We start from the raw sequence: 12,385 nt of genomic DNA, 5'->3' as shown, positions 1-12,385 counted from the left end.
TTGTAACATACTGACATGGTATGCTCTAAAACACCTTTCTTCTCCTAAGAAGGTTTTGCTCTCAGGAGTTGTGCCCTCTCAAGATCTCTTCCTATCTCTACCCATTCCATACCACCCACTAGCCACACATGTGCTCTCTGAAGTTTTGCCAACTTATTCTTTAGAATGAATCTTTAAGGGAAGCTCTCTCTTTGGTGGAAAGGAGCAATTTGTTTTCACTTTCTGGAGAGATTTTGGAGGAGAATTTAAAGCTAATATAATGCAGGGCTGAGAGTTCCAGAAACTCAGGCTGAAGAGCATCTGCAGTGTTCACCCTAATTGGAAAGGCTTGTTTTAATCTCAAAGGAATATGGTCTCAATGGCCTTCGCAGGTCATGGCTTATTTGCCAAGTTCCTTGGTTAGGCAGCTGTTCCTGAGTCACAGATACCCACATCTGCCAGTAGGCAGGGACCCTGACAGTCAAGTACTAGGTGCTAGTGATTTTCTTTAACCACTGACCTCAGCTGGGTTTAAACCAGTGACCTAGAGGTGAAAGATTAAATGTAACAAGAAAGAGAGCACTGACAATTACAGTTCACTTTATTCTCATTCTTGAGCTTCAAGTGATTCACTGAGACATCTACCTGAGTTCCCATGCTGAGTTCATTCACCTCCTGATAAAGACCAATTTTTGCCCTCTTTGCTGGAGCTTCTTTTTCCCAGTTAACTATATCCCATCACCACTTTTTACGGATGCCTTCTTCTCCCACCTTCTCATTTATGAAGGGCAAGGGCTTTGGGCAAGCTTTCCATCAGTTCAAAGCATTCAGCACTCAGTTCTATGCCAGAAAGGTATTTTTTAGGTACACAACAAAATTAAATCTACATCACCTGTAAATCCAGCAGTGGCTCTATTATCTGCAAAGACTGCCTTGTGTTCATGCTGGCAGATCAGGTCCTAAATGATAATGCAGTTGCTAACACAAAGGACATCCTAGCTTGTTACCTGAGCACCGCAGTTTTGCAGTGAATACCCAGGTTTCGGGGAAAGATGACAGAGCAGAGCAAGGACAATCTCCTGAGAACTGGACCATTGAAGCAGTAGAGTCAGGACTGTGAGAAGGCAAATGAAGTGACTCTGCTGCATGCAGAGCTCAGGCCAGACTTTCAGGTTCTCAGCTGGGATCGCGGGTATGCAAAGGCACACAGAGAAATTGCAGTTGAGTTCTGAATGTGTTCTGCTCTTTTTCAGGATCATCAGAACCAAAGTTCAGCAACCTTTTCATCCAACACCAGATGGGAGCGGGACAGGTGTGACTGCACCAGGACATACTATCGGTAAGAAGAATGGCATGAAGGGTGGTGACAGGACAAGTGGAAATGAGGATGATGCTTAGTTGAGGGAACAAAGTCTGACAAGCAGACGCTAAGCAGAGCAAAAGCGAGGAGGGGTGGTGGGAGGAAAGGAACCTCAATGGAAATCAGAGGTTTCTGTTCTTTGTTTCCCTCATTACATTGCAGAGAATGGAATTGTGGCAGAGAAACTAGCCCAGGGTAGGTGTTTGCTCTGCCTTAATATCCATTTCATGTTCACACTCTTTCCTTAGCTTCCCTAAGGAGAAGTATTTACCACTACCCTGTTTAAGCATCAGTCTCCTTCTTACTCTGACTCTCTTTCCCGCTCTCTCTCCCAATTTCTTTTCTCTCTCTTTGCTGGAACTGGTCCATTCCTAAGAGTTAGTAAGAATAGATATGGGTAAGATATTCCTGATGCCTCATAACTGAGTTCTTCATTGTTCTGGCTCTGCAGCCAGGTATCCTATGGGTGTATTTCACTGAGAAAATGCATTTTCTGCTGGGGGAGATGGGTTTGTCAAGGTGAGCTGTAATACAGTGACCAAATATTGTGTTTAAAGGTACTGTGCTAGATGTGCGCGATCAGGTACTTTTCACCCTGTGGGCTGTATGGTGCATATGTTGTTGTAGCTTTATACAGTAGTAATTCAGAGCAGGAAAAAAACATACAATATTTTGGGATACTGACATATACAGTGGCCTAAGTCACTTTCTGAAATACTGTTGGTTATCGAGAATTAGCTGCTATACAAGGATTTACTGGAGAATACAAAGATTTACTGGAAAGTGATGGTCTACATGGGACAGAGTTGGCAGATACAATTCTGTACATGAATTGTATTCTGGAGCACAGTGGAATTAATGGGCCAGTACTGAAGAGCATTTCTGGATGCCCTTTTAATCTGGACTTGCTCATTGGACTGGGAATCACTAACTACAACAGATGGAGCTGGCAGATACTATTTCTTCTTGGAAAAGTAGTGAATGTCTAGGGAAAGCATTGGCTGAGCTGGGATAGTGATTGCAAGTGCTGCTGCTGGAGTGTCTCATTGCTCTGGGATGTACTGGGAAGTGTGGGTCTATATGGGATGCTGTTGAGAGGTTTTGCTCCATCCTGGAAGGCTTGTATTGGAGGTATTGACTGCTTCACGACAGTGCTTTATGAGTTGAATGATGAGTAGTGGCCTGCAAGAAACTTTGGATATTCTTCCCATTACTGGGACATGCTGGGACATAATGGGCATGCCTACTGGATGCATAGTTCTACCTGTTCTATACTCGAAAGCCCTGATTCTCATGAAGTGATCATTTCTAACCTGTATGACTTGTCATGTCTGATATATTGGAAACTCATGAGCAGTACTGGACAGCCCTGAATGGCAGGAGGAGTCTGCCTGTTGACACTGGTTAGTACAAGAAGGAGACATTAGATTTTTATTAATCTGTTGGTTAGTACAAGAAGGAGACACTAGATTTTATTAATCTGGGTTGGAATCTGTATCCCCAACTCACCATTTGGTCCAGTAGAGAACTTAATTTATTCCGCCAATACTGAAGTGCTTCTAGCCCTGTGCTAAGAAGGTAATTTCTTAATGAGTGTTTTGGATGGACACATGAGAGGCTGGCCTGGCTAAGACAGAACATGTGCACTCCTGGTGGAAAAATGCTGAGAGGAAATGATCTGGCAAAATGTGGATGTACTAGGAAGCCACTGGAGAATGTGGGCTATGCACCATTGCACTCGTTACTATGGCACGCACTGGGAAGCCTGCACTGAACTGGGATGTAACAACAAGGTTTAGTCAGCTTCTTGATGGAATACACTTGCTTGTTATTAATGGCCCTGTACTGGAAGGCTGTTGAGCTATAGTATAGGAATGGTAAAGCTGGGATGCAGCAATGTTAGCAGTAGAATGAGTCTTTCAGTAGAATGAGTCTTTCAGTGTGAGGGACTGGAAGTCTACTTAGTGCCCAGGCTTTCCTATGAGACTGGTGGTATGTGTAGCTTTCAGCTGTGGGATCCCTGAGTGCTGTGCTGCTCTCCTCATGGCCCTTTTTCCCTTTTCCTTTTGTCCAGTGCCCAGCACAGCATCCCCTCCCGTCTCCAGTGCCTCCAATGATCCAGTGGGCTCTTACTCCATTAACGGGATCCTGGGGATTCCTCGGTCGAATGGCGAGAAGAGGAAACGTGATGAAGGTAGGGGGAGGGGAGAAGCTCATCCTCCCTTTTATATTCTTTGTCCCCATGTACAGGCTCCAATTTCAGGCCAAGGTTTGCAGCTGCTCCAGGGGCTAGATCAGTTTTAGCAACAGAGACCAGTTCCCCGCCACTGCCCTGCTGGCTTGGAATTCTCTTCTTCCGAGGCCCTTTCATGACAGGCTGCATCTCCAGACATCTGCTCGGCAGGCAGAGAGCCGTCTCCATTGCTGGAGCTGATCCCAAGTTCATTCACTGCTGGAAACGGCTGGAACTGAACTCCCCAGGTGCCAGCAGGTGCCCAGACTTTGAACTGCCGGTAAACATGGTTTCCCCGACTCACTCGTTTCAAACAAAATGCTGTCTTGGAGAAGCACCAGCAATGTGGGAATTATCTTTCATTCCCCTTGCAAACAAGTTCCTGCCCTGTGAAATGCCATGAGCTATATTAGCTGGTGATTATAAGTTTTCAATGGGTAGCATCTACCACAGCAGTACTGCCATGCTTGCAACAGTCTGAAAGCAGAACAGGAGGTCTTCCGAGTACTGTGGCCCTAAGGCTGTTACTTAAGAATTTCAATATGGCTCTAAGGAATTAGGATTAAGCTATCTCCTTTTCCTTCCTACCTGCTGGGAAGGACTCAGAGCAAAGTGAAATGAGCCAAAAGTTGGAGCCTCAGGTGTAGATAGACTGAGTCAGGATGGGTGGGTGAGGTCTTGGTGCTCTTACGGTGGCTTTGTAAACTTTTTTTCCTTAAATCTTGTTATTTTCATTAGATACATTCAAAAATTCAGGGCCAGGAGGTGACCTTTTCTAAGAGTAGTGCCTGACCAATTTGCTCAGTACAGCCCTGCCTTCAGTATGTTGTTTTACGTTGTTGGCCTGTTGCATGGGGACAAGCTCTTAGCAGCACTGGTGGCTCAGTTTGAAGTGTGTGCTGTAAGCCCCAGACTGCGTGGTAAAGAGAACATGAGAGTTCTCTGTGTGATATGTGGTGAGAAGAGAAAGTTCTCCTGAGAGAGGGCCTGTATTTTGGGAGTTTGCTAGTGATTTTCTCAGCATTGGTTCTGGTGAGGTTTACATCTGCAAGTTTTTGATCCAAATAAGCACAGTAATCCTAAGGAAAAAGAAAAAAGGCAGTCACTGTGATCCCTTTCTCCCTAATACAAGGTGAAACTAGAGGCAAGGACCTAATCCAGCTCCTGTTAAAACAAATGAGAGGATTTTTGCTGATGTCATTGGAAATTGGATCAGGCCCCAGAGGAAGATCCATTTCCCAGCTAGATGGCAGTAGGGCCCAGCTAAGCGAAGAGTGTAGCAATGGAAGGGCTGAGTCAATGTATCAAAGTCAAAAAATGTCAGGAATAAGAAGAGCGCAAACATTGCAAACCCCTCCAACATTTCCCATCATTACACATACAGCAAATAGTGACATTTCAAACTCAGTGACAAGTTTCTTTAATGTTTGTGCAAATCTCTTGGCAGTTATTTGGGGTTTTATTGAACACCAGTTCTCACACAGTCCAGAGTGGTGATCACCAGCTCTCAACATGGGGCCTCCATATCTCATTTTGAAATGAAGCAGTTCAGTTGGCTTTGGTGGCCATTCTTTCCAAATACCTGGAAAGATCATGCCATTTTAGATGCAGCCACACAGTCACTTTCAGCCTCAGAACCTGAGCTGTTCTGGAGCAGTACAATTAAACACAGAAACAACAGAGCAGCCATCTAAGACTGTGACACTTCACAATAATATACTGACAGTAGGAACAACTCTCTGCTATTGTCTGTTCTTAATTCATCCCAGATTTGATTTATGAAGGGCAAACAATACTCTGCAACTCTCTGCTGTTGGCCAAGAGCCCATATATCCTACTATGAATCAAAACTGTATCAGATAATCCTGGAGATGTTGCTTGCCTTTAGTTCTCTAGAGTGTTAGGCAGTAGTTACATGACATGGCTGCAACTACCTTAGAGAACAGACTTCCTCCTGCCATCCCAGATACTTCCTGCAAGGAGATGTCTCATTCCTGTCCCAGAGAAACCTCACATGGGACCCCCTGCCAGCTGCTGAACACCCCTAGCCAAGGACTGAGTTATCTGGGCTCACACTGACCTTAAGAAATACTGAAAGACATCATCACTTTGCAGGGTTGGGTCTTAAGGCTAGAAGGGTCCATGGAGACGTTTGCACAGCCAGTGACCTGCACTCTATCCTGGGAAATCTCCCCTATAGTAATGAGGGGAGTAAAGTTCTTGTTACTAGCAGAGATGGGGATTAGCAAAGCCTGGCAAGAAATCCAGTGCAGGTATTTCTTTCATGCTCTTGCTTGATGCATACACCTGCTCAGTATTTCCCAGAGCTTCTGAGCACTGCTCTGTTCCAGTTCTTAACTGCAGGGTTTATTCTCATGTTGAAAAGCCCTTATGAGCTCCCAACGCACATCTGCTTCCCCAGCATTTTGGGGATGGCTCTTCCCTAAAGAAGACAGAAGAGCCAGCACTGCTGTCTCTTTTCTTTCTGCTCTGTTGGACCAGCTCTGCTGCAAGGATTCCTCTGTGAGGAATGCAGTTCAGCAGAAAGGGGGAAGTACCAAGCTGCTACTGAATCCCTGGTTTTGAAAACCTTGTTAGCAAACTCTGTGATAGCTGGGGTGAACAGGGTGGGAGAAAGACAGAGGAGCCTCTATCTGAGCACACCCCCTCCCCCAGGTCCTCCTTGCTGCAGCTGGTGCCTACATTAGACAGTAGCTCAGATGATTAAGAAGAGGAGAGATAATTATGTGTCAAGATGATGTAGCAGAACTCCCGAGTTGGACAGAAGGAGCCAGACGGATGCATGAGGTGGGCTCAGCGATGGACACTGACAGCCAGGTGTGTCCCTCATAGGGAGTTAGAGGGAAGAGGGAAAATCCCAACCTACCAAATCTGCTGGTTACAACTGCAAGGGTAGCCTGAGAAGACTATGGCAGTGAGAGAGCTAGCAGGGAGGTAGCTCTGAGTGTCTACTCGTCATGACAGGGAACTGTCAGATCACAAGTCTTTCCCCAGAACTCAGTGTGTCTTCCTCAGGTGAGTGCCTAGGAAGGATGGTCAGGATTTGCCCTGTTAAGCCTATGTATTCCTTTTGTTTCCATTTTTGGTGAGTGGTTGTAAACCCTCTGACTTCCATGTCAGATCAGACAAAGCAGAGAGTTGGTCTCCTATGATTATATAAATAATTTGGCTAAAAAAGTTCACCACCACTTGTCTAGCACAGTGTGTGCCACTTCATGCAGTCTATGAGCACTGCCAGTGCTGCTGTTACTTACCTCTGATCTTCCCCATCATTTATACACACCATCTTCTAGAGGCAGAAGTGGCCCTGCAGCATATAATGACTTTCCCAAGACCACCGAGGGTCTTGCAGTATCAAGCTGCAGCTGGAAACAGGAATTCCTGGCTCTTCACAATCCTAATGTTGTAATATGCTGTGATAGCAAGCCAAGCTCAGCAGGGTCATTGTCAGACTAAGGAGCAGCAATAAGAAGTCCAGAAGGATAAAGGAGAAAAATAATATGCAAATATTTCTGTTGTTGCATAACCCCCTATCCTTTAGTTGATAGCTAAAAGGATGAGAACGGGGATAGCCTGGAAGCACTAACAAAAAATATCATTCATACTGTATTCTTGAGTACTGTGTAAGGAGAAAAAGGAAGAGATGAAGAGAAAGAGATGAATGGATAGATAGATGGACAGATGGATGGACAGATAATTAGAAAATATGAAAACAGTACTTCAACCTGTCCTTGTATGCCACAGGATCTCCAGCTGGGTGAAACTTGGGCTCTTTACAAAACAATCTTACTAGAGATTAGAGATAGCTCTTTCTCTCCATACCAGTCTACAGACTTCCTCTATAGACCCAGATTCTCATTCGGGATTTGTCTTCCAGTGAGGCTGGTGCTGTAACGTTCTCAGCATCATTAATCTTGGTCCCTGACAGTATCTGAAGTATTTGACAGCATTACTGGCAATAATATCTGCAGTGCTGACAATGGCAGAGATAATATCCCCCAGTATTATTGGCATTAGCAGGGATCATATCTGCAGCCTGTTATTGGTGGGAGCAGACATAATGTGTCCAGTATTATTAGTATCTGTAGTAATAAAACTCATAGGCTTGTTAGTATGATCAGTGCTAATATCAGCAGTAGGTTTGTGGGAGAGGAGGGGATGGAGTGATTGCTACCGTAAATGGCAATAATACTCAGGCTGTTTGCAGTAAAGGAATCCCCAGTGGAGATGGGGGAGCAAACCTGAGAAAGCAAAAGCTCCTCCTTTCCTTTCTTTCCTTTCTTCACCTGGGGATCTGATGATCAGACTGATTTACACTGAAGTAAGCAATGCAGGATTGTGTCAGTGCAGGAGGGCAGTAAAGGGTCACCAACATTTTGTCAGGTCTGTGACAGTGATGTTTTCCAAAGAGTGTTAGCTGTATCAGTGCAGGTAGTTCACTCTACACCGCAAAAAGGGGTTGTGCTACGCAGAATAGGGTGCTGCCTACTAGCAGTGGGAGCACTTACACTGTTAGTCATGTAGCTGCAGGGCAGTCAGCATAACTGCCCTTCTCATTGGTGCTACACACATGATTTTCTGCCATTACCACAACACCTCTGCTGAGAAGCACTGCTTTTGTTGCAGGTGGCTTTTTCTTCCCTCACTCCGGATGGGAGGACTCTGACTTGCAGGGCAGGGGTTTGGCAGTGTTCAGCTTGGAAATTCTCCTGCCTGGCCATGACTCATTTTCCTACCAGGAAAGCAGAAATGTCTCCTTCAGAAGGAGCTTGAGGCAGGGAGATCTACAGCTGTCCCAGTACCGAAAGTCACATTTTTCTAAATACTACCCCAGGACATAGATTGTCTTGAAGAAATTCAGTTGTTTAAGTGGAAAGTAGTGCAGAAAGTTGTGTAATGTGTTTAAGAAGGTCTGAGGTTGTGAGCAGATACACAGCAGCTTAGTGTGCCACTGCAAGTATGATCCTATTTGTGCTGTTCAGAGCGGCAATGATAATACAATTTCGGAGATGTAGTTGTGACATTTCAGGTGACTGTGTCATTGTCAGTGGCATCAGTATGTTTGCAGGCAGCGTGGCTATGGTTATCATGTTGTAACTATCACTACACTATCACTACAGGTTGTGGGTTTGTGATACTAACGATGAGATTAACTGTATCAGTGCTTGCTATGCTGCCCCATTACACTCAAGGCCATTTCACTCTTCACAGGTGGTTGTGAATTGTTTCTGGTGGTATGTCTGCATCACTGCATACAGTAATGTTGTTTTGATGTGGTAATTGTTGGTACACTGGTGCAGGCTGTACTGTGTTGTGACTGCAATTCATATAGTTGTTACTGCAGCTGACATAACATATTGATGGACAACAGACTGTCACCTGGCCACGAGTGAAGTCAATACAGCTATGTTACTGCAGCGCTGCGTTGAGAACTGTGTTTTCACAAAGTATGACCATACTGTTCCGCAGTATACTGGGGTTGTTTCAGGACATACAGCATGCTTATGCTGTCATCTGCAGTATGATGATGCTTTACCAGTGCTGTAGTTGTACTAGGGCAGAGAGGTCTAGCCCTTAACTGCCCTGTAGGGAAGTACACTCATTTTCTCATGCTGTCTGCATACATTCGCAGAGTATGAGTGAGTTATTTCACTTTACTATATCATGGCACCTGATGTATGTTCATCTTTGGGCATATTAGATTTATATTTGTTCTCCCAAAACTGTTGCATTGTTGAAGAAAACAGAATGTGTTTGGACCCCCGCACTGCTGTCTGTGCTGTGGCTGTGTTGTTCCATGCTGTGATTTCTTGTCACCACAGCTGATCTGTTTGCGTTATTCTATACAATTGCTTTATTGCAGGTCAGCCATAGTCTTAATGACATTGGAGACACATGCAGTTACATTGCCCCAGGTGCTAACCCCTTGTTCCAACCATCACATGCATGGTTGTAGGGTGTGCACCCAGCAGTTTATGGCTGCGCACATGGAGTGAGCAGTTTCTGGAGTGCTTCACACTCCCACAGTGTCTTCCTCCTACTTTCCCTGGGACTGTGCTGTTGCATGCAGTGTAGCTGAGTTTCCAGCATGCAGCGATGGTGTATCACTGCAAAGCAGTGGTCACAGGGGACATCCAGTCTCACTGTGACTACACACACAAATGTGGGTAACACTCCTTCAGTTCTAGATGAAAATGTAAACTGAAGAGGGAGTTTATGCTCAGCAGCCACTCACTTCTCCCTCTGGGAGGTCCCTGGCTGGTGAGACTCCTAGAAGGACATAAGAAAGGTACCTGCTACTCATCCTGCACCTCTCAAACTGCAGGAGGATGGTAAGAAAAGGGAGAGTATGTGCGGGAAAAGAGAGAAGGGGAAAACCAGATAAAGGAGAGGACGATGAATAAGCAGCACAGCACTACAAGAAATGTGGGCTGTTGCACCACAAATCTGGAGGTCAATCTGTAAGCAAGAGAAACTGTATGTATGTGTGTCTGCACACATCCTGGGAGTGTGGAGGTACGCATTGCTCAGGAGCACTTCAGGTAAGGGAGAGTTAACAGCTTACATCATAGAAAGCAGTTTGGACAGAATGCTCTGCTTCTAAAGCTTACAGTGCTGCTTAATTTGGCAGGGTTTTGTACTAACTGAAGACAAGCTGGTCTGGCTTCAGCTCCATTTGTGTGCATCTCTGCTTGTGTATTTGTGTCTAGAAATGCACGCCTGTTTGTTTTTGTATTTCTGTGTTAGGATCCCTTATCTGTGCTTGTATACTGGAGTGAGTGGCAGGTTGGACCCGTATTTTTGTGCATGCCTATGGAGACCTGGAAAATGTGTATGTTAAGCTGTGTATAATATTGCCTAGTAGAAGAATACATTCTGTGGATCATATGAATGTCTGGGCATGTATGGCTCAGTATTAGTGCTATGTACTTTGATGAATGCTAGGTATTTGTATTCACATTTGGATTATATATGTGAATGTTGCATATTTGTATGTATATTCTGCGTGTATGTGTTGTTACATACTTGGAGTATCACTGTATCTTTGTGGTTGCTGGATATGAGTATGTAGCCTGTTAGTGCTGTGCACTTCTGTATATAGTTTGTACAGATGTGTATTTGCATTGGGGTTATATATTTGTGTGTTTGTTGTGTATATATATATATATTGGTTGTTCTTGCTTGTGAGAAGGTTGTTTATTTATGTAAATAGTGTGTATTTGTTCACATAATTTAATTTTTCTGTGAATTTAAGGAATTGGAGTTCCAGGTTTTTTTTTAGTTAGTGTCTGTATATTTTTGTAAGTTATTTGTTTATTCAGAAATTACATATAATTGACACGAACCTGCATTAGTACCTCCTTGTGTCCCAGTCCACATTCTTGTGTCTTTAAATGTTCTTGGCTAGATTGTGTGAGTCTTACCTATGGGCAGAGCTTTCCTGTAAGTTTATTTGGGTGAGTGTCATGAATGTGTGTTTGTCTGACTGTTTATTTATAGATATTTAATTTGTGGTTAGATTTTCCTCTTTGACTCATTTCTGAGAGGGGCTGTTGCAGCTAATGTGTCAGCAGGAGTCAGGCAGCAACAACTCCTCCCAGTGCCTCTGCCTGTTCTGCTCTTCACCTGAGCAGAGCCTGCTCCAGAGCTTGACTGATGCCTGCCTCTCTCTGCATCCTCTTACTCACTCTAGATGAGTTGTACATTGGGTCTTGCCCGCACTCAGGGAGGTGACTTGCATTTTTGCATGGTTGTAAAGAGCATGGGAGTAGGAAGGAGCATGGTGCCTGGATCCTTGAGGATCCCAGGTTAATGCACAGTGGATGACAGAATAAACTGCTAAAGGGATCAGGAATAGCTGACAGTGTGCAGGCAAATGGTATTTTAGAGGGTTGTTGGTGACTGGTATAACAGTGCATTAGGGTGCCATGACAGAGGAAGACAGAAATGACACTATTTTGGGGTCAAATGACATGGCAACGAGATATAAGCACAATACTGCTATGAAATTCAGGTGACATGGCACTGAGGTACAACAGGGATCAAGGTGACATGCCAATGACCCAGGGTGATCTATCAGAACAGGGAAGGCTGTGAAACCTCCACTGAGACTCACCTGAATGAGGCACAGGAGAACAGGAAGAGCAGGGTGAAGAAGATCGGAGGGAAATCAATGGCCTGCACCATGGCTGTAGGAGCTATTTCACCAGCAGTGTGGGACTTGCAGTGTCTCCACAAGGAGATCAGTTGCATCACAAAACTGCTAGGATTGGAAGGGACCTCTGGAGATTATCTAGTCCAACCCCTGCATCCTGGTGTGAAGAGCAGGGGCAGTTTGTTAGCAGTGGCTGTTCACATCACAGTGCTGGAAAGCAGGGATAACACAGTGATGACATCAAGTGATGGACATATCCTATGACGGTAGCCATGGACCATAGGGACTGTGTGGGCAGGGGCACTATTCCCAGTTGCTGGAAAAACAAAGAACCTAACGGGCAGTAAAACAAAAACAAAGGAGACTTGGAAGCACCTGACAGCACTAATTCATCACAGCCCAAGATTTTTTCCCCCCCTCATGTTCCCATTATATTTGTTTGTAAAAGTGGAAATCAATTTTGAAGGTAATTTTCTGGAAAGAATGGAAGGGAGGTGGGAGGGCCGGATAAGGCAGAGATGGCAAGAGGAAAAAAAAATTTAGGCCAGGCACAGCCCAGGGGCAGCTCTTGGCAAGGTGAAAGAAAATTGCATATTCAATCTCCATCCATGAATCTCCCTCGCTGCTGCCCGCCTCC

The 12,385-nt window shown here is 44.8% G+C and overlaps 1 protein-coding gene across 8 annotated transcripts in view; it reads left to right on the top strand.

Annotated features, from left to right (window-relative positions):
- The window catches only part of PAX2 (paired box 2), an 84,211-nt gene that overhangs the window by 32,753 nt on the left and 39,073 nt on the right, over positions 1-12,385 (top strand). For 5 of the 8 annotated variants that reach the window (XM_005153881.2, XM_005153879.1, XM_005153882.2 and 2 more), the window contains exons 4-5: positions 1,233-1,318; positions 3,414-3,533. In XM_005153881.2, the coding sequence (XP_005153938.1) occupies positions 1,233-1,318; positions 3,414-3,533 (206 nt within the window). The remainder of the gene's footprint in view (positions 1-1,232; positions 1,319-3,413; positions 3,534-12,385) is intronic. The other 3 variants (XM_013130224.1, XM_031053243.1, XM_005153883.1) reach the window with 2 other exon arrangements.

The sequence above is a fragment of the Melopsittacus undulatus genome, chromosome 4, assembly GCF_012275295.1.
Source record: "Melopsittacus undulatus isolate bMelUnd1 chromosome 4, bMelUnd1.mat.Z, whole genome shotgun sequence".
In the NCBI taxonomy this organism is placed as follows: Eukaryota; Metazoa; Chordata; class Aves; order Psittaciformes; family Psittaculidae; genus Melopsittacus; species Melopsittacus undulatus.
The sequence above is the reverse complement of the archived record's forward strand: the minus strand, read 5'-3'. Positions and strand labels throughout refer to the sequence as shown.